A 19,241-nucleotide genomic window follows, 5' to 3' on the forward strand; every position below is an offset into this window, starting at 1 on the left:
ACCTCCGGCATATATGAATCGCACCGCGGAATATGCGGTGGTGGTGCACCTTGGTCATCCAGAGTCGAGTTGGACGCGAAGAGGGAGCCCAGGCGATCAGCTTTCTCTTTCGCGTCATGGGCCAGCGAGTCATTATCCCTGTCGCCACTACACAAGAATGGCAGGCTGGCAGAAGTTTCCTTGAACAGCCTTGACGAGCGACCAGAACGCACGAGTCCCCGAGGGAAGGCGTGCAAGTCTCTCGCCAATTCTGCCAATGTGCTTCGACTTCGCGTCAGCAATAACTCTTTTGAAGGACCTGGAGGCATGTGAAGTTTTTAAGTTCGCTGGAATTCACATCCTTAGATACCACCGCATTGACCCAAGCCTGATAGCACTCCCGCTTTCGGCGAGAGGCCATTTTGCAGGAGCGGTCAAACCATGGTTGGGACCTGCCACCGATAGGCACAGAGGAGGATGGAATGAAGAGTTCCATACCTTGCAGTACCACATCAGCAACAGCGTCAGCAGCGGCATCTGGATCTCCCAGCGAAAAACAGATCTGCCTCCACGGGTAGGATGCAAAAAAGCACCGCATCTCGTCCCACTCTGCTGACCTATAGTGCCACACGCGGCGACAGCCTAAGAAGCGCATGATCAGCACGGTGCTCCGGATCAGGCAGTGGTCCGACGATCCCAGAGGAGGGTCAACTGAAACTAGGTAGCCGTCCGGATGAGAGGTCAACAGAAGGTCCAACAGTGAAGGTGTATGATCTTGCACATCTGGGATTCGCGTTGCCGCAATAACCAGTTGCGTCAGACCATATGCTAAGGCGAAGTCGTGAACAGATCTCCCTGCATGATCGGTGGTACGTGAGTCTAGCCATTCGGCGTGGTGGGCGTTAAAATCGCCAAGAAACACGATCTCTGCAGTGGGGATCTGCTCCAACATGGAATCTGTAGCCATTTGGATGTGTTCGAGGAGCCGGTCAGTCAAAGTAGTCTTGCTTTTATAATTTTACCAACCATTTAAATAAAGTTAGGGACAAAAATTTAATTGTAAAATATTCTTTACGTCATGGAGCGACGTCATTTGACGTCAAATGAAATGCAAAGAGCTGTAGGGATGTTGCAAGCGGGAAGTAATCAATCTCAGGTATCTCGGCATTTTGGCATTCATAGAAGTGTTATTTGTCGTCTTTGGTAGCGCTACAATAATACAAGGGAACCCGCTGAACAGCATTCAGGCCGTAAAAGGAGTACAACCACTCGGCAAGACCGGTAGATACAACTGACTGCAAGATGCCAGCCGATGTTAACCACCCGAGAGTTAAGTTTGAGGCTTCAAAATTCAAGTGGTAATTTTTCAAAATTCCGTAAGGGGTAATTTTAGTCATAATAATAATATGACAATACCTAAGAGTGCTCCTGTCAGAACTATTGCTATCTTAAACGGGCACGCGGGGTCTACTTCTATAGTGTCAATATTCTAATTTCTAAGCTCATTGTATGAAACGTGCAGTCATTGAGAGATTGACAAATGACGGCTACAATCTTGTAAAAAAAAGACGTGTAGCACTCGGGGACTGCCGCGGTAAAGCTATTGCATATCATTTTTTATCAACTTATGCAATTATAATTATTTATTTATTTTATTTATTAAGTATTTTTTTTTTGGTAAAATTAATTTAAAAAAAAAAGCAAACGGGAAGTGAGTAATATTTTACTTGCAAGATTTGATTACAGACAGACAACGGGACAGGTGAAACTAAATAAAAATGCTTGTATTGCTGATAATAAAAATTAAAAAAACGCGATAAAAAAATAAAGAAATTAAAAAAAATCAAGATGTGCCCCAGGCTCAAACTTGGGACCTTCTGCACAAAATCTGCTGAAATCAACTGCGTTTTAGGGAATTGTTCGCTTTCAAACTAAGCCGGTGTATAACTTCGTCACCCAATTGCTTAGAATATTAGTCAACATTCTAAGCCCAATAATTGTAATTACTAACAATTTTCAATTTTTACTTAGGCACGCAGTCCTTGCTCTTATTACGTAGTATTTACATACTCTTTGATCTCGGCTATGTGCTCAAGACTATAAGTACCTACTCGGTGATCTTTATTTTCTAAATTTCTAACCAAACTTGCCTTGAAACTAAAAAGTAATCAATGGTCAATTTTGTAAAAATATAAACATTTAGAAAATGGGAACAGAAGTAGCATTATCATTCAATGCTTTACGAAACCAATTAGAAAATGAAAGAAATAGTTTGTTTAAATTAGATGAAAATATAAAAAAAATAGTGCAAACATCGGGACGGTCGGTAATCTTGAAGTTGTATCGTTAAAAGTCATTGGAGGTTTCGTGTAATCATTACAAATGTTTTTGCAGATATAATGCCTCTGGTGACCATTTAAGAGGTGGCCCCCGTCTGGGTGGACGAAGTTCTTTCCAAGATTTTAATAAGAATGATGACCCGTATAACAAGAGAAAACAAGAAACAAAAACAGTCTTCAGCAGGTACAGTTTAGTCTAATTAATTAATTATGGTAAAGTTGTGATAGAATATTTTTGTAATAATTATAAAAATGATACAGATTATCAAAGGGGAATGACAGCGATGGTGAAGACGGCCCAGGAACAAAAAGGCCCCGAATGCCCTCAGCCGTGTCTCGCGAGCTGCCGACCAGAGCTTCAGTGCTGCGAGCACAGGGTGACGACGAGCAAGCTAGAACTAGGAATAGAAGAATATTTGGCTCACTGCTTGGAACACTTCAAAAATTCAAACAAGAGGAAATTGTATTGCAAACTAAAGTAATGAACATTCTATTTTGTATAATTTATAAGATTTATAAAGAAGTTCTTGTTTATTTATTTTTTCAAATAGTTCAATATCATTAGAGTACATATTTAAAGTGATGCTATGATATGACATTACATACATACATATACAGTGTGTTTTTTTTAAGTGGGACAGTATGGGGAAATCCTAAAGTATAAGAGATACAGGGAAACTGTCTTAGGAAACATAAGGTACTTTTTTGTGAAAAAAAAATTGGTATAGTCAAAATTTTGGTCAAGTGTGAGTTGTCCCTAAAAATGATTAATTTTGATGAAAATTTTTTTTGACGCACATCTACTCAGTTTCATGAGGGGATCATTTTATTGTATGGGAAGGAAAAAATCGGGACAGCAGAAGTTAGGTAAACTTAATAAAATAATTTTTCATTAAAAATAAATGTTCAAAGTGGCCTCCCTCTTGTCGAATGCAGGCACGAGCGCGTTTTACAATTAAAAAATCCAATCGTGTTAAATCGGGTGAACGTGGTGGCCATTTAATAGGGCCATTTATGCCCATCCAGCGATCAAGAAAATGTTCATATAAAACTGTTTAGTAGCGATACTATTGTGGGCAGGGGCGCCGTCTTGTTGGTATATGATATTATTCAAATTATTTATGCCATTATGAATTGCCATATCTACTAAATCCACTGCCATGTTTAATGTTTCCTGATATTTTTGACTATTCAATGTTCCATGGTTAATTATAATGGCAAAGATTTTATTATCTAATATTGCACACCAACAATTAACGGAAAAGCGGACCTGGTTATGGGTTGCAGTAGTTCGGAAGGGGTTTGTACGTGCCCAAAAATGATTATTGTACACGCCATTGTTTGAAAAATTGCATTCATCTGTCCAAATACTCCGGCTTGGAAAAGACGGGTTTCTAATCGAGCATGCTACAAACCACTGGCAAAATGCTAATCTCCGGTCAGTGTCTCCTGGAAGCAATGCTTGTACAAGATGACCTTCTATGTAACACTTGTACTTGTAAGCTTTCAATACCTTTCGTACTGTAGATCTATGCACACCGATATTGTTAGCAGCTTCCCTCAATGAGGCTTTTGGGTAGGCTTCAAAATATCCTAAGATTGCGATAGTTATAAATTCATTTATTACTGTAGCTCGTCTCTTCCGTTTTAGTGTAAAACAGCCTCCCTTTCTTAAATTTTTCACCAGTTTGTCAAAAAATTTTCGGTTGATCGCGGTCCGGATAACGTTCCCGATACCACTGTAACGCATTCACAGAGCTATGATAATTTACAAAATACGCTTCAATTAAATTTACTTTATGCGAGTTTGATAATTTCATGACGAAAACTTAACATAATGTTAACTTTAAACAATGAAATATCAAGTAAAATACTGTTTGTTTCAAGAAGATCCAAATTTAAAATTTGTTTTTTTTTTTAATTAGAGTTGTAAGGTAAGGTGCTCGCGTAAGAATACCTTAAGTATTTTAATCCTTTTTAAACCAAATAAAGGCAATTTTTTTTTAATAAAAACCTTGCAGTGGGCAGTGGTAGGCAACTTACACGGGTTGTAATAATGAAAACGATTTTCTTAAATTTACCTAACTTCTGCTGTCCCGATTTTTTCCTTCCCATACAATAAAATAATCCCCTCATGAAACTGAGTAGATGTGCGTCAAAAAAGAATTTCATCAAAATTAATCATTTTTAGGGACAACTCACACTTGACCAAAATTTTGACTATACCAATTTTTTTTTCACAAAAAAGTACCTAATGTTTCCTAAGACAGTTTCCCTGTATCTCTTATACTTTAGGATTTCCCCATACTGTCCCACTTAAAAATAACACTCTGTATACATTAAATAATAATAAAAAAAAATAGCAAAGAGGTAAGCAAGGTATTAAAATATGACATGAAATATATCTATACCTAGCTACAAAAAGTAACATTTAAACAATAAACATAACAAGAGTAATGATACAATAATTTGCCAATAGCTTGTTCTCTAATAAATTATAATATTGACTTCAATGTAGTCAACATATATCTCTATCAACATGTTTCTTTTTTTCCTGTATGATTCAACAATTCAAGTATTTTTATGTTTTTAAACAAAATGAAAATATATCCCTCATAATATTATTGTTATTTGAACTGTATTATTATGGTTTATACATTTCAACATGTTTATGAATAGGAAGAGAAAAAGGCACAAGTTGAAAGAAAGATTGAAGAGCAAGCCCGATTAGAAAAGGAAAAGGAACTCATAGAGAGAAGAGTGTTATTTGCTGAAAGAGAAACGAAGAAAGCAAATATAAAAACTCTTGAAGCTAAGATGATGAGGGTCCAGGAGTTTGAGAAATGGGAGGAGTCACAAAGACATCTTGGACACTTTATTCTGACAAAAGCTAAACCACATGTGTATTGGTTGCCCAAAAGAATGTCAGAAAGAGCCTCTGAAAAACTTAATTCAAGTAGAAGATATTATGATAGTATGTATTATTTAATTAAAATTTTATAATACTATAGGTTTAATTGGTGAAAATTTAATGATTTCTTATGAAATAGGCAATCATAGTGAGTATTTTATTTGCATGCAAAACTAGTGTATAGCATATTTGATAAAATATATGAAAGGGACAAAAACAATCTCTTCCAATTAATAATAATAATAATTACTTTATTTTCTCACCAACAACACATACTACAAAGAAAGCTTAAAAAATACAGGGAATACAAAAGCTTTGGCCATGGATCACTGGTGTCTGTGGTAGATAATAAAGATACCTGTATTACTGATCACCAGGATTCCACTTTTATACAGTGACTAAAAAGCTCTAAAATTAAAGGATATAGGTAAATGTGTGTGTGTGTGTGTGAGAGAGAGAGAGAATTCAATTGTACATGTTCATTCTAACCAAAACTACTTATTATAAAGATTGATTTCATTAAAATAGTATTGTGTGAGAGTGTATAAGTGTGCTTTGCTGTCTTGTTAAAATCTATATATATATAAGAGATTTCCACATAAAATATAGTCACTCATCACGGTATCTCTAGAACCATAAGCCATAGAGACTTGAAATTTGGTGGGAATATTCCTTTCGCCGAGTAGAGGTCAGCTAAGAATGTATTTTACGAAATTCCACCCGTAATTTTTTTTTATTATGAACAGAACAACATCTGTTGGGTCAGCTTGTGTTGTATATATGCAGCATGTTATGTTCCTCTATATTGCAGTGAAAAACTAAAAAAAGGAAACTGTTATAACAGTCTAAATTCACACCTGTATAATTTATCAGGCATACACATAGCATTCAGTACCTTTACCATGAGTTAGCAATCAAAGAGTGGGTTCACTTACTTAAGTTGAATGCTAGTAAATGTGAATCAAAGTTTTTGATGGAATTTGTACCATGAGCTACAAGCACTCGCTAGCGTGAGCTCGATATTGAGTGTAGTTTTCACGTTGATATTAAAACAGCAAGTAACTAGCTATATTCAATATTGTCATTATTCAACATTATTTCAATATATATCTATAAATTTTAAATTAAATACTTGCTTTATTAAATGCTTAAAAAACACCTCCCATGAACCAGTACTCTAGTGAATTACTTAAATACTAACAGTATTTCTTGAGGGCATCTGTTAAATTAGTTACTCATGGTACATTTATTTATAGAAACTGCTGCAAAACATTACTCACTAATGAAATAAGTTCTCTAGGTGACCACTAGAGGCGATATATAATTTTCTTATGCCATTGCTAGTGAGTAGGATCACTGTAAACTTATGGTAGATGTACAGGTGGCCTGAAACAAGTGTGTCAAGGTCCCTCAATCTAGTAGTTAAAACAGTGATTTAACAAGGTGTATCTAATATAACTATTTAGTAATAGGATAACATAATATAAACAATACTAAGAGTACTATTTAATTAAATTTTATTGATAGGATATCCTTGAACTTAGCTAGTAATCCTGGCACTAAAAATTTTTAAATCTTCCTGCACTCAGCCATGATTATCTGATGGTGCATTTCATTTTAGAATGTATGACAAAGAAGCGTGAGGAGCTTCAAGAAGAGTTACTGAGAATTGAGCAGAGGTGTCTCCGTCAAAAACTTCCAGGAGCTAAAGAGAATGAACCAAATGATGAGCTTGGTGCTTCTGTGAAGAGTGAAATAAAGGAAGAAAATGATGAAAGGAGCAAAAAAAGAGATAAATTTGCTGCAGATGCTGATGATAAAGGTGATGACAGTGATGCTGATGATAGACATGATGAGCAGATCACTAAAGAAGATAATGTTGAAGGTAAATCGAAGTCAAATTTTTTAATTCAAGTATATTTTTAAATACACATAAATTGTCAATTAAATTTTTAAAACTACCACTAATCCATAAAGAAGCTTTTGTTGAGATGACTTGGCAAGACACTTAACAATTGTCTTTTCATTTGTTGAGTTTCTTGCTTGTTTGTTATGAAATCAGTCGCAATATTCAATGGTAATTATTATTTATTTAGATACTACTTCATCTGGCCATAAATACTGTTACAGTTAAAAATAAACAAAATATTACATTTGAATTTGGAATCTGTTATTTTTATATCGTTGTTGAGATTTCTCATTTTGGCGACAATACATTGTACAATATTTTGCTATATTAAAATGGAGTGGGGTGATAAAGCGAACAGAATAGCTGTGATTGCATTACACAAAGTAGGTATGGAGCCAAATGCGATTTTTAAAACTCCATACGCTTGGTATTAGAAAATTGTGTACGGAGCTATTATTAGGTACAATATAGACTTCCTCTGTTTAGTACAGAAAAAGATCTGGCCGTGTAGTGTTCGTACGATAAAGGTGGTCAATGCAGTTAGGGAAAGAATTCGAAGAAGTCCCGTCCAATACCAAAAGATTTTGTCTCGGGAGATGAAGATAGCACCTAGAACCATGTCGCGTATTTTAAAAGATGACTAAGGACTTGCAGCCTATAAGAGATGTACTGGTAATTTCTTAACTGATAATTTAAAAAAGAATAGGGTCGTAAAATCGAAAGAAGTACTGAAGTGATAGACAAAGGGAGTTTTTTTTTACAATTGAGCAACATTTTAACAAACAAAATGACCGTATTTATGCTCAAAGCTCTAAGGAAGCTTCCCAATTAGTCGACAGAGTGCAATGTGGGCACTATCTGACTTTAGTGATGGTTTGGTGGGGTATTGGCTATGAAGGAGTGACTGAGCAATATTTTTGTGAAAAAGGTATCAAAACAATGGTACGACCATTCTGGAGAAGGCAGTGAAGCCTTAACAACACCATGTTCAATAATCAAGAATAGTACTTCCAGCAAGACTCGGCGCGGGGACATTAAGCTCGGTCTACGCAGTCTTGGTTGGCATGAACGTTTCGGACTTTTCAGTTTTAGAGAGTATGGCTTGCGCTAAACGCCATGATACTTTGGGAGCCCCTAAAACAAACCATACGGTTGGCAGTGAAGAAAGAGTGTGTGCTTCTATTGATAACTGACCTCAATGTTTAATAATAATAAATCTTTGTTTTAGTAGGTATTTATGGCAAGACTAGGTATATTATATTTCACAATGTACGTCAACCTTTTCACTGCTAGTTTTTATGTGAAAAGAACAGTTGTTTTTACTATTTTCCATGCATTTTTTTTTATGAAAACCTTCGATACACCTTAAGGAACTTCCAAAAAAGACCAAAATTGGTGGAGCCTTTCTCAAGTTTGTAGTTTAGCAACATTCATTTATATATTTATTATTTATATATATGGTAGATTGACTAGATACAGACTGATGACTGAAATATTTAATCAATAATTGAGATCATTATTATTATAAAAACACTCAAGATTTTCCTCAATAGATAGAAAAAACCATGTGTCATGAAAAATTATAATATTGATTCTATTCTATTTTTCAGCATTAAATGAGACGGCAATTGATGCTAATAATAAACAGAGCCCAGATAGAAACATTGTTGAAAGTGTTACCCAAGATAATGAGGAACCGGATATGACTGCTGCACCTGTTGAGCCTGAACCAGTGGAGAACATTGCTTGTGACACAGAAGACAACAAATCTAATGTGGCACAACCTGAATCATTAATAGGATAAATAATTGCATGGTGAAATAATAGATGGTTTGACCAAGCTTTTGTCAAGTGAGGTGTTCTATGTTTGTGACCTCAGTTCAGTTGGTGAATACAATTGTTAGTTAACACAATAGTTCGTAAGCACTAGAGTAATAATTAGGTACATCAGCTAAAAAGTGGGAAAGTACTGCTCAAGAGCAATCTAAAATTTTTTATAGTTAGACACAATCATAATTTTTTATTGTACTATTTTCAGTGCTCAAAATATAATTTTATCATACATTTTACATGGTTTCAGGTCCATTAATGTCTTAATCTGTTCTTATCACACATATTTTAATTCATATAAACTAATTACCTTGTCATTGATCACTAGACTGTGATTGGTCACACTCGCCTTTGTTGTGGATGCTTATGAATTGTTCAGTTGCTTCATGTTGATATAGAGATAAGTAAAATACACACTCTATAGTTTGAGACTGTTGTACCATGCCTTAGTATGTGATGTAGTATTATAATGTTCTTATTGATATCTCGTGATCTAAACTGGTCCTGTGTAACAATATTGATACTTTTATAACTTATTTAGTAGCAGGCCTGCCTCACTCCCCGTGTAGCTATTGAAAATGTAGTAGGCCAGCCAGTAGGGACTCATAAGCGAGCTTTGTTGTCACCTTCTTTAACGAGCTGACTGATATTTTGTAAATGGGGAAACATAAATAAAGCAAAGGATAAGCACAAATAAAATTTGAAAAACAATTTTATGAACGATGCGGGACTCAAGCCCACGACCTTTGGCGTTCCGTGCCAGTGCTCTAACCAACTGAGCCTACCGTTTGACTGATGTATCGTCATAAAATCTTGTATGTTAAACTCTCAGGTTGTGGCTTCATCTACAGGATCTACTTTTTTTTTAATTTTAATTTTATTTGTGTACTAATCCTAGGTGTGAGGGTTATCACTTTAAAAACATAACAAATTGGTTTGGATTTTAATATCCTAATTAAATTTTTTTAAACATCCCAAAGTCTCCGAAACAATTTGATGTAAAGTGATTATTATTATTATAATGAAAGTACCATTCATGATAGCTACCTATTTATTTCCTATATACTAAGTGAGTTTGACTATGTCGTGGTGTTCCAACACATACATTACTATCTACAACTAATATATGTTTGACAACGAAAGAATATTGATTTAAAATTACAATTACATACCTATTTATTATAGGAAAAACTGAGCTTTATTATAAGATGACCTTATACTAGGTAGGTACAGTTTTAGGTAGAGAAGTCAACTCTATTGTTGTTAGAACAGGTAAGAGTCACACAATAGAAAGAGAGGCAAGTTCTAGGTGAATAAAAATTTAGGTTAGTATCACTGTGCTATATGAATTACACCTTATTGTATGACCACAAGAGTCCCTATTTCTTTAATTGATTTTGCGGAGTGAGACTTCTGTACTTGAACTATTATATATTCTTTGTCAGTAGTACAATAGTTTCAATCAAACTATAGTTGAAGCCTGACTTGGCCTCTTGGCTCTTGGCTTGGGACCTCTGATAACAATAAAGTGAAGTGTGTTTGCTCAGATCGTGACAATGGCCAGTCGTTCTGTGATCACTTGACTGTTGTGACGTGAGTCTGCTGTGTAAATGTTTTCTTGAGTGTTGTAATATACGACTGAGTAAAGACCAATCAATAAATAATACCATAAAGTAATTTGTTTTCTCATAATTGAATCATTTTTGACATTAATTAATACATAACCATGAGTAAAGAAAGTGCGCTCGAAATTATTTCAGTTTTCTTATTGTCCCTCTTAGAAACATGCCGTTGTTCTAGATATTGTGCAAAAGTTATTTCTGTAAGTCCCAGGCAGACTGATCATTTCTACAGTTGACTAAAAGATTTACAGTCGAGAATTTTTAAATCAAATTTATTTCGGTAGAGTATTATATAGTATTTTAATTTAACCTCGGCTAGTGCCAAGCGACAGGAAGCTCCTTATTCAAATTCGAAAATTTTATTCAAAATAGGATAAAATATCACTTATTTAAAGTCAAAAACTACCACCCATTCGAAAAAGTATGCCTCAGTCAGACCTGAGAAGAACGGGCGCAAGAAACTCAGCGGGAAAATAACCCTGTTCTGCAGCACATAGATGATATTTATATCGGCTATTCAATGCTACTGAATTCTAGTTTCAATATGAAATCAGAAGATCGAGTGCAGTTCCTTTTATGCCATAGTGACGTAGCTTCCTGACTAGTGTTGAATGTTGTACACAATGTAAGGCCTTCGATAAATCCCAGAAGATACCAAGTGCAGTCTGTGATTCCTACTAGATGGGCACCACAGCGCCAGCTTTGGTGGCTCCAAGCAGTAATGTGCAGTCACTATTTGTGAAAACAAAACATCGACCCTCTGAATTCTATTGCTTAAAATAGGTACTAGGTAATTAAAATATAATGGAGAAATTACAGTATTGCGATTGTGGCAAAAATGCGATTTATTTACAGAAACTGGGTAGGTACGTATCCTTTTGCACAATTTTTATTCGTACATAAATTAAAAATTGTTGTCTCGGAAGGAGCGTTCGGACGGGACCAGAGAGGTTGCGAGTTCGAGTCCCGCATCGTTCAAAATTTTGGTTACAAATTTAATTTGTAAGTGTTACGTACTTAAATGGATAATACCCAGATTGCCTCCCATACAAAATGTCTGAGGTGGTTCCTTGGCATTAAAAGATATGTTCTACGAGTCTAATACCTCCATTATACTATTTATACGTGACTCCTACCAACAATTTTCTATTTATTATTTACGTAGGTACTTGATCATTTACAAAAAATATACGATAACATAATAAAAACATCAGCATAGTTTTGTTATTGTTTTATTAAAAATTTAAAAAAAGTACCTATAATCACATTCATAATTTTAAATAAGACGTCACATACTATACAAATATGCTAAGATGCGAAACCTGTACGTATTACAAGTCACATGTAAGATTCATAGTCACAACTGAGACCATATAAAGAAAATAGTAATCTTCTCATGAAAATCGAAACAGTAGGCTAGTAGTACTAATTCAGGCGGCATTTAGATAATTATTAAAGAGAAGTACACCAATAAAAAGCTCAGCCATTTAGTTTACACAATGGTGTACTACACAAATTAATTTAAACCGGGATGAAATATCTAAAATATTTATTCGCCAAAATTTTTGATTAATGAAACACTTTTTTTGTATAAAATATCGTTTTACTGTAACAGTGCTCGTGTGTAATTGTGACATGGTACTAAAGGCGTTGTTCAATTCAGGGCATAGTCAGCGTGACTTGGCTACATCTTAGCCTCTCTGGTGTCAATAGAGTATCAGCGTTATCGGGAGACTGGTATTTTTACTCGTCGTCCAAAGGATCTGGTAGATATCAATTCACGTCTTAGCAAGATGACTAGTAAGTAATTGTTTCAGTTTCTTTGAGAAATCTTCATTTTATTCGACTACAAAAGTGAGGCTTCGTCAGGATGGAGGATTGATCTGGGAGCGATTCTAACAATAGATTTATTTTACTAGTGGGAGGCTCCTTTGCACAGTATGCCGGCTAGATTATGGGTACCACAACAGCGCCTATTTCTGCCGTGACACAGTAATGTGGAAGCATTATTGTGTTTCGGTCTGAAGGGCGCCGTAGCTGGTGAAATTACTGGGCAAATGAGACTTTAACATCTTATGTCTCTAGGTGACGAGCTTAATTGTAGTGCCGTTCAGAATTTTTGGGCATTGTAATGAGCAGGGCGTATTTATTACTATCAGCTGAACGTCCTGGTCGCCTCTTCCCTTACCGTCATAAAAAAAAAATTGGTCCTTCAATGGAGTCAACTTCTCTTTTCTGAAGAAAGTAAGATCACCGTATCTGTATCATTGGGTACAAACGTAGGAAAGGTGGGAGATTGATAGCATTTCGCACAGTGCTGCAAGAAAGAGTCAGTTACGGTAGCAGATCATTGACATAGGGGTATGGACATGGCATAGGGGTCGATCACTTGGCTTTGAGTGGAGACGTATTGCACGTCTGTACTGCATTAGTAGTGTAGTACTGCATTTTTGACGGCGAGTCTTCTGAAGAGCTTTTTAACCCGAATGACTCATTCACAAGCCACGACACAAACTAGGATATACTCCATCTGGAGACTTGCGGTTTTCAAGGACCTTTCTTCCACATACAACCAAACTATGCCTATTGTGGTATTTCCAGACCGGTACGACATGGGTACCTTTAAAAAAAAGCGTACACTTTTCTAAAAGGCTGACAACGCTACTATAATTCTTCTGGTGATCACTTCTACATCAGGTGACCCGTACTCTCGTTCAATAATTTTAGTTGAGATATCCGTAATTATTAACCGACGATCTATTCTAAACTAAACTTCAGATGTGTTTAAATTTGTTTCATGAGATATATTTTTTGGTTATATATACAATATCTATTACATTATGAAACTAGTGTGCTATATTGGAAATTTCACAAGAGATGGTTTTATGCACGCGATGACATAGGAGTGTTTGTCAATACACTTGTGAGGAAAATAATGCTAATAATATACCAACCAGTAAAAAATAGTTTCAACTCAATGAGACAGGACTTAATGATATCATAAACTACTTATTACTGCTCACGGGACGAGTAAAAAATAAAGACTCTGTGTCACCTTACATAACAGTGAGGCACCAAAACAAGCCGGTAAACGGGTGTAAATACATACACACTACACTAATACAAGCCGAGCGGCCGCCATTTGCCATCGTCTGTGACAGATCAGTTTGCGTCGCAATAAACTATTTTAAAAATGCCGTTGTGTATTGTGAAAAAATGTAAAAACAATAATATAAAAGTATTTGCGGATATTTGATTATCTAAGGGAGAAAAAATTGTGTAACTAGTATCCCCTGTAACCGCACACACACTAGCATAAAGGTGCTTCACTTGCTAATATCACGGCGCGGAGTCCTTCTTTTTTTACTAGTCCGTGTTACTGCTGTGGTAATATAAAGTTAAAAGCGTGTAAACATGTTAATATCTTGAATTAGCCTTAAGCAGTAAAGCAAGATTCTCTTTACAATTGTGATGGAAAACTTGTTATAACATTATATTATTAAAATTTTGAAGGTCTATCAACTATAATTTTATAAAAAATATTAACTGTGTTATTACAAAAAAGTTAAACATGTGTTGAACACTTGTTTTAAAAAAGTTGCAAATCATATAGAAGATTTAGATTAGGTATTTGATGACAGATAGATGACAGTTAACAAAAATTGCGTTCAGTAACTTATATTGTGTGTAAAAACGTTTTAGTTTAACACAAGCTTAACACTGTTTTATAATAGAAAAAGATAAACTCCATTTTAGACGTCCTTATTGCTAGGGCACTGACGTTGTTATATTCAGTCACTGTTTAACAAACCACATGTCTAAGATCGGTTAAAATTATTTTTTTGCAAAAACTCCGGTAAAAATATGGGTTTAAATTATTTGTTTGCAATAACACCGTATTGTTCACTATTGCCATCAATTAGACTGTATTATAATACTTACAATAACAATTGTTTAAGCTTTACAGTTGCTCAGTTATTTACCATTTTAGTATGGTGTACAAAAAATTGTTAACATAAAGACACTACCACCAACTCTAGTCAAGGGTAAATATCCTGGAAGCAATATCATCCAGCATCCAGTCTACACCATCGAGGAGGTTCTCCCCAGTGACTGCAGAACTTGGCACAATACGCCAGTGATGGCTCTTTATATTGTCCAAGTCCAGAGCCTGCAACATAAGACACTCTTATAGCATTAAAGACTAATTGTACACATAAACATAAACCTTCAGTCTCCTAAATGAAATGAAATTTATTTATATTAAAGGCGCAGTCACATAAATCAAATGAATTATTTATACTTAAAAGGTGATGTAGCACGAAAAATAAACTTCAAAACATAATATATCAAATTGTAAATACAATGATGTTAGTCTTATTGAACTAATCAGATACATAAAAGTATTTATTTTACATTGAGAAGAATATCAACGTCGTCGTCAGCCATTTTGACGAACCGAAAAACGACGAAACCAATGAAACGTTGCAAGAAACTGCATGCTGGTTTCAAAGCAACTGATTTGCATCGTTTCAAAATTGATGTGTCACGAGCGGTCCTTTAAAGGAGTCTATGGCATAAACTCAAAAATAACTAGAAGTTGCAGTTGCGCTTTACCGCGCTGTGTGCTGGGGCCTTACTTTCTATTGTATCAAATATCAGCAGAGGAGACAACTTTTTGGTGCACCACTCGAAACAAGTCGAAAGTACCTACTCTCATTTGAAAAGAAACACTGACTGTATAATTTAAGTCAACTGTTACGCTGGCTTTTAACCTTACGAATGTCTGCTAATGAATCTTTGCACTGATCTCAGAGTAAGAAAATTAAATCAAAGACAAATAAATAAAAGATGTGATTGAAATTTTGGGCCAATGTTATATTAAGTTACCCAGATTGACTGAACATTTTATTTCTCATTGTTGAAAAAAACTATACAATATTTTGACAACCTTAAAATATATGTAAATCTATTCACAAGATTTTTGCCAAAACTTCCAGGTTGCCAACAAAAGAGGTTTCTTACTGGAGAAAACTCTGTGGAGCGCTAATGGTCTCTGAATGGACATCCATTCAGAGCTGTTTGACTGATTGCGAATATAATCATATTTTTTTTTTATTTTACAAATGTAAATTTAAGTTACCTCTTTAATCTCCTCTACGGTTAATGCTCCTGGCAAATCAGACTTATTTGCAAAGACAAGAAGTGTAGCCCCAGCAAGCCTTTCTTCTCTGAGCAGTGTGTGGAGCTCCTTGGCACAGTCCCCCAACCGGCGCCAGTCTGCACTGTCCACCACCCACACAACCCCATCTGTGCTCTCAAAGTAGTTTTTCCAATATGATCTGTAATTTTTTACACAATATAGATCTTATTGAACATTTATTCTGAACCTTATTTACTTCTCAGTTTGAGAAAGGACATCACTGCCTACTCACTACACACACTGATGAAGGGCCTCCAAATGGTCCGAAATTAGTTGGTGCCAACTCCGACCAACCATTAGTAAAGCCGTTTTAAAATAAATAAAGTTTATAGTGTCTCACAAAAGTTTTATTAATGTAAAATACAAACTGCTTTGGTTCTGAATGAATTCTGCAACATAGTGCATACTGTGATAGAAAATTATCCCTCTATACTCAATTTTATACAAATTATTGTACCAATAAGAAAGAAGACACACAATATTTAGAGCTAATCCTCCACATTCTTGATATTTACTCATAGATGTTTGTTTGAGGTATAAGAGATGAAGATATAAGAAGACTCTCATAAGATTCTGATGGTAATGAAAAGATCAGTGGATCAGGAAGAAGACTAAACTACAATGATGAAGATATGGAAGATAGAAGGCTGCACAGTAATTGAAGAATCAGTACAAATATTGTTTGAGTAGTATAGCTTGGAAATGTTTTAGGTCAGTCTTCCAGTTCTATTGTACTTTCAGAACCTAAATTTTCACACCATTTGTGTCAACAAGGAAGAACACAATGATCACCTGCAGGATCATCAGGATTAGCAAGACCACAATTAGGAAGATTTTTTCTTTCTAGTATGTCACTGGAAAATGCAGATTTTATAGATTTGTTAGGCAAAAATCTCATTTTGTCTGAAGACACTGCACAGGATGCTACCAAAACCTCCTTGATGAAGGTTGACTTGCTCCATACACAATACACACATGCTGAAGGGAAAAGGGTTTCAATAAAATTTAACATAAAAAAAAAAACATAATGTATAGATTGTTTTTAAGTTCAAGTTCATACCAACTTTATTTTAGACCCCTCTTAAAAAAATATGACATGTTTTTGAATTTTCGTATTTATTAGATCCTAGGTCAGAAGTCGACAAAGATAACACTACTAATTAGAGTCCATGGTTCTAGAGCAATTTCTCCCCCTGTACCACATATGGTACATCGGACTGCTTATGTGTTAAGTAAAACCTGTATCACAATAGGTTACTCTTTCAGGGTAGAAAATTTATTGAATGAGTGATTATATAAATAAATTACCTCAGAGATTTTTGGCCACCAACATCCCAAATGTTAAGTTTGTATCCCTTATGTTCTAATGTTTTAATATTAAACCCTAGTGTCGGAGATATAGTATCGATTGGCTCACCATTGAACCTTTTAAGAATAGTTGTCTTGCCAGCATTATCTAGACCTCTGAAATATAAAGTTAAGGAAATCTATCCCTAACAAAGATAGAAATATTCAAGTATTGTTTTTTTATAAAATCTCAAATCGTGCAATCTTAAAACATCTAACACTGACACCACGACTTATTTTACAGGATCTAAAAGTAAGAGCCAATAAAAGGATACAGCATTAAAATTCTCATTTCTTTTTCTTTCTGTCTAAGTTTTTTTAATATCGTTAAAAAACCCATTTTAATAGCTGATAGTAATAATTAAAAGGATTTAGTTTTGATACAAATACATAATATTAAAACCAGATTTCAGTAGCAGTAAATAATAAATAAACTCAGATTTTATTTTTTGATTTTATGGCAAATAAACTCTGAGAAAATACGAATAAATCTTAGAGTCAATCTCCGGCATGTCAATATTCAGTTAGAATAATGACACTTAATACAAAGAGGATGTAAATACTACGTTAGTAGGTACTTAATACCGAGACTGGTTAGTATGAAACTTACCACGGCTACGGTTTAGAATCCATTGCCACGATCTATGATAAAACAAGGTTACTTCTACATCAGAAAAAAATCAGGAATGTAACGGTGGTATTCATTGACTATGACAGTTAGTGATTGCGATGAGAATTATTTTATGATTCTGTTCATACAAAGTAATATTAATTAGGTACCTACTACTGTAACTAGTGCTTATAGGTTAGTATAATTATTATTAGTAAATGGAAAAAAATATATTGTTTTGTCACAGACGTCAGATTTTTCACGGCATAGTTGTTGACGCCAAAACCCGCCATTAGTAAGGATTGACACTATTGATAAAATTTTATCGCTTTCCAATTCCCAAGTATATTATAGTTTGAGCTGAATAAATTTGGGATCATTAGAATTTTTCACCGCAGCCATCTTGGATTTCAAAAATGATCCCAAATTCGTTCTCTACTCCCTCGTGAACCTTGGATACCATATCCATTTTTCTATCCATCTGCGCCCTAGAAAACCTCGGATTTAGCTGGGAACGGCACCTCTATCGTCTCGCTTTTTCGTTTCATTGAGTTTCAAAAAACAACGATTCTAAAGAACTTCTTTACTTACACCTCCCCGCCCGCGTAGTGTGACCAGGCACCATTCATTACCGCTTTTGGGGTAAAATTTAAATGTTATGTAGGAATGGCTAAGTAATTTGGTAAACACGTCAACTACGTGAAAAGTAAGTTCGTATGAATTTAATATTATACATTTGTAAAAATATAATCACCGCCTAATAAAAGGCGCAGTTTATTAATAATTAATAAACTGGATGTTGATATTGTGAAAGATATTGCGAAGCTTTTATATTTTAGGTATTATATTTACACCATACCTAAATATAACAAAAAAAATACGGTTGCATTCCGGGAGTCCGGCAAAAGTGAAAACTTGAACATTTACGTTGTGCATTATTGAATAATTTGGAATGGTTAAGGAATAATTTCACACAAATTGCTTTATTTATCAGAATAAAAGTATTTATGTGGTTAAATACCATATTCATTTATTGCGCTATGATACACAATGAAAATTTATATTACATAAAAAATTTAACGATTCAGAGCTATTAAAATTATTTTACATCTCATCAATCATTGATAAGTAATAAATCTCTCAGAAAAATAAACTATCATCCATAATTTCAGAGCACTTACGAATATAAGAAACGGGTCTGCACTTACATAATAATTTTAATATGTGCATTGTGCATGGACCTCTAAACTGCATATGAAATCCTGGTACATGTTTCTAGGATGATACATGATTTCAACCGCTATAAAAGACATTTACACAGAGTAGGGATGGATACTACGTACATTACTATCACCCGTAGATAGAAGATGGACTCTTAAATTCGTTGTCAGCGTATGTAAATGAGATAACAATAGTTCATACTATGTTTTCATGTTTTGGAAATTCATAAGACAGCCGTTGAGATACATTACAATATTTGCAATCCCATTT

At 34.8% G+C, this 19,241-nt stretch overlaps 2 protein-coding genes across 2 annotated transcripts; one reads left to right on the forward strand and one right to left on the reverse strand.

Moving 5' to 3' along the window:
- Positions 1-2,098: 2,098 nt before the first annotated feature.
- LOC126969754 (pinin) lies at positions 2,099-10,645 on the forward strand. Its single transcript, XM_050815315.1, has 6 exons — positions 2,099-2,301; positions 2,374-2,502; positions 2,580-2,796; positions 4,998-5,292; positions 6,851-7,114; positions 8,749-10,645. The coding sequence occupies exons 1-6, from the start codon at positions 2,186-2,188 to the stop codon at positions 8,940-8,942; spliced, it is 1,215 nt and encodes a 404-aa protein (XP_050671272.1). The 5' UTR covers positions 2,099-2,185; the 3' UTR covers positions 8,943-10,645.
- A 1,161-nt stretch (positions 10,646-11,806) lies between these two features.
- Positions 11,807-17,644, reverse strand: LOC126969759 (ADP-ribosylation factor-like protein 2). The gene is made up of 4 exons (XM_050815320.1): positions 17,416-17,644; positions 17,102-17,257; positions 15,734-15,932; positions 11,807-14,761 (listed from the first exon to the last, which is right to left on the reverse strand). The coding sequence occupies exons 1-4, from the start codon at positions 17,478-17,480 to the stop codon at positions 14,627-14,629; spliced, it is 555 nt and encodes a 184-aa protein (XP_050671277.1). The 5' UTR covers positions 17,481-17,644; the 3' UTR covers positions 11,807-14,626.
- Between the last annotated feature and the right edge of the window lie 1,597 nt (positions 17,645-19,241).

Source organism: Leptidea sinapis, chromosome 19 (assembly GCF_905404315.1).
Source record: "Leptidea sinapis chromosome 19, ilLepSina1.1, whole genome shotgun sequence".
In the NCBI taxonomy this organism is placed as follows: domain Eukaryota; kingdom Metazoa; phylum Arthropoda; class Insecta; order Lepidoptera; family Pieridae; genus Leptidea; species Leptidea sinapis.

What these genes read in the sequence shown, in the direction of transcription:
- LOC126969754 (XM_050815315.1), top strand. Translation starts at nt 2,186, where the DNA reads ATGGGAACAGAAGTAGCATTATCATTCAATGCTTTACGAAACCAATTA. An exon ending in ATAGTGCAAACATCGGGACG is followed by an intron (nt 2,302 to 2,373) that starts GTCGGTAATCTT and finishes ATGTTTTTGCAG; the next exon opens with ATATAATGCCTCTGGTGACC. An exon ending in TAAAGAAGATAATGTTGAAG is followed by an intron (nt 7,115 to 8,748) that starts GTAAATCGAAGT and finishes TCTATTTTTCAG; the next exon opens with CATTAAATGAGACGGCAATT.
- LOC126969759 (XM_050815320.1), bottom strand. Translation starts at nt 17,480, where the DNA reads ATGGGTTTTTTAACGATATTAAAAAAACTTAGACAGAAAGAAAAAGAA. An exon ending in GAAATGAGAATTTTAATGCT is followed by an intron (nt 17,258 to 17,415) that starts GTATCCTTTTAT and finishes TTTATATTTCAG; the next exon opens with AGGTCTAGATAATGCTGGCA. An exon ending in GGTGGCCAAAAATCTCTGAG is followed by an intron (nt 15,933 to 17,101) that starts GTAATTTATTTA and finishes AAAAAATTACAG; the next exon opens with ATCATATTGGAAAAACTACT.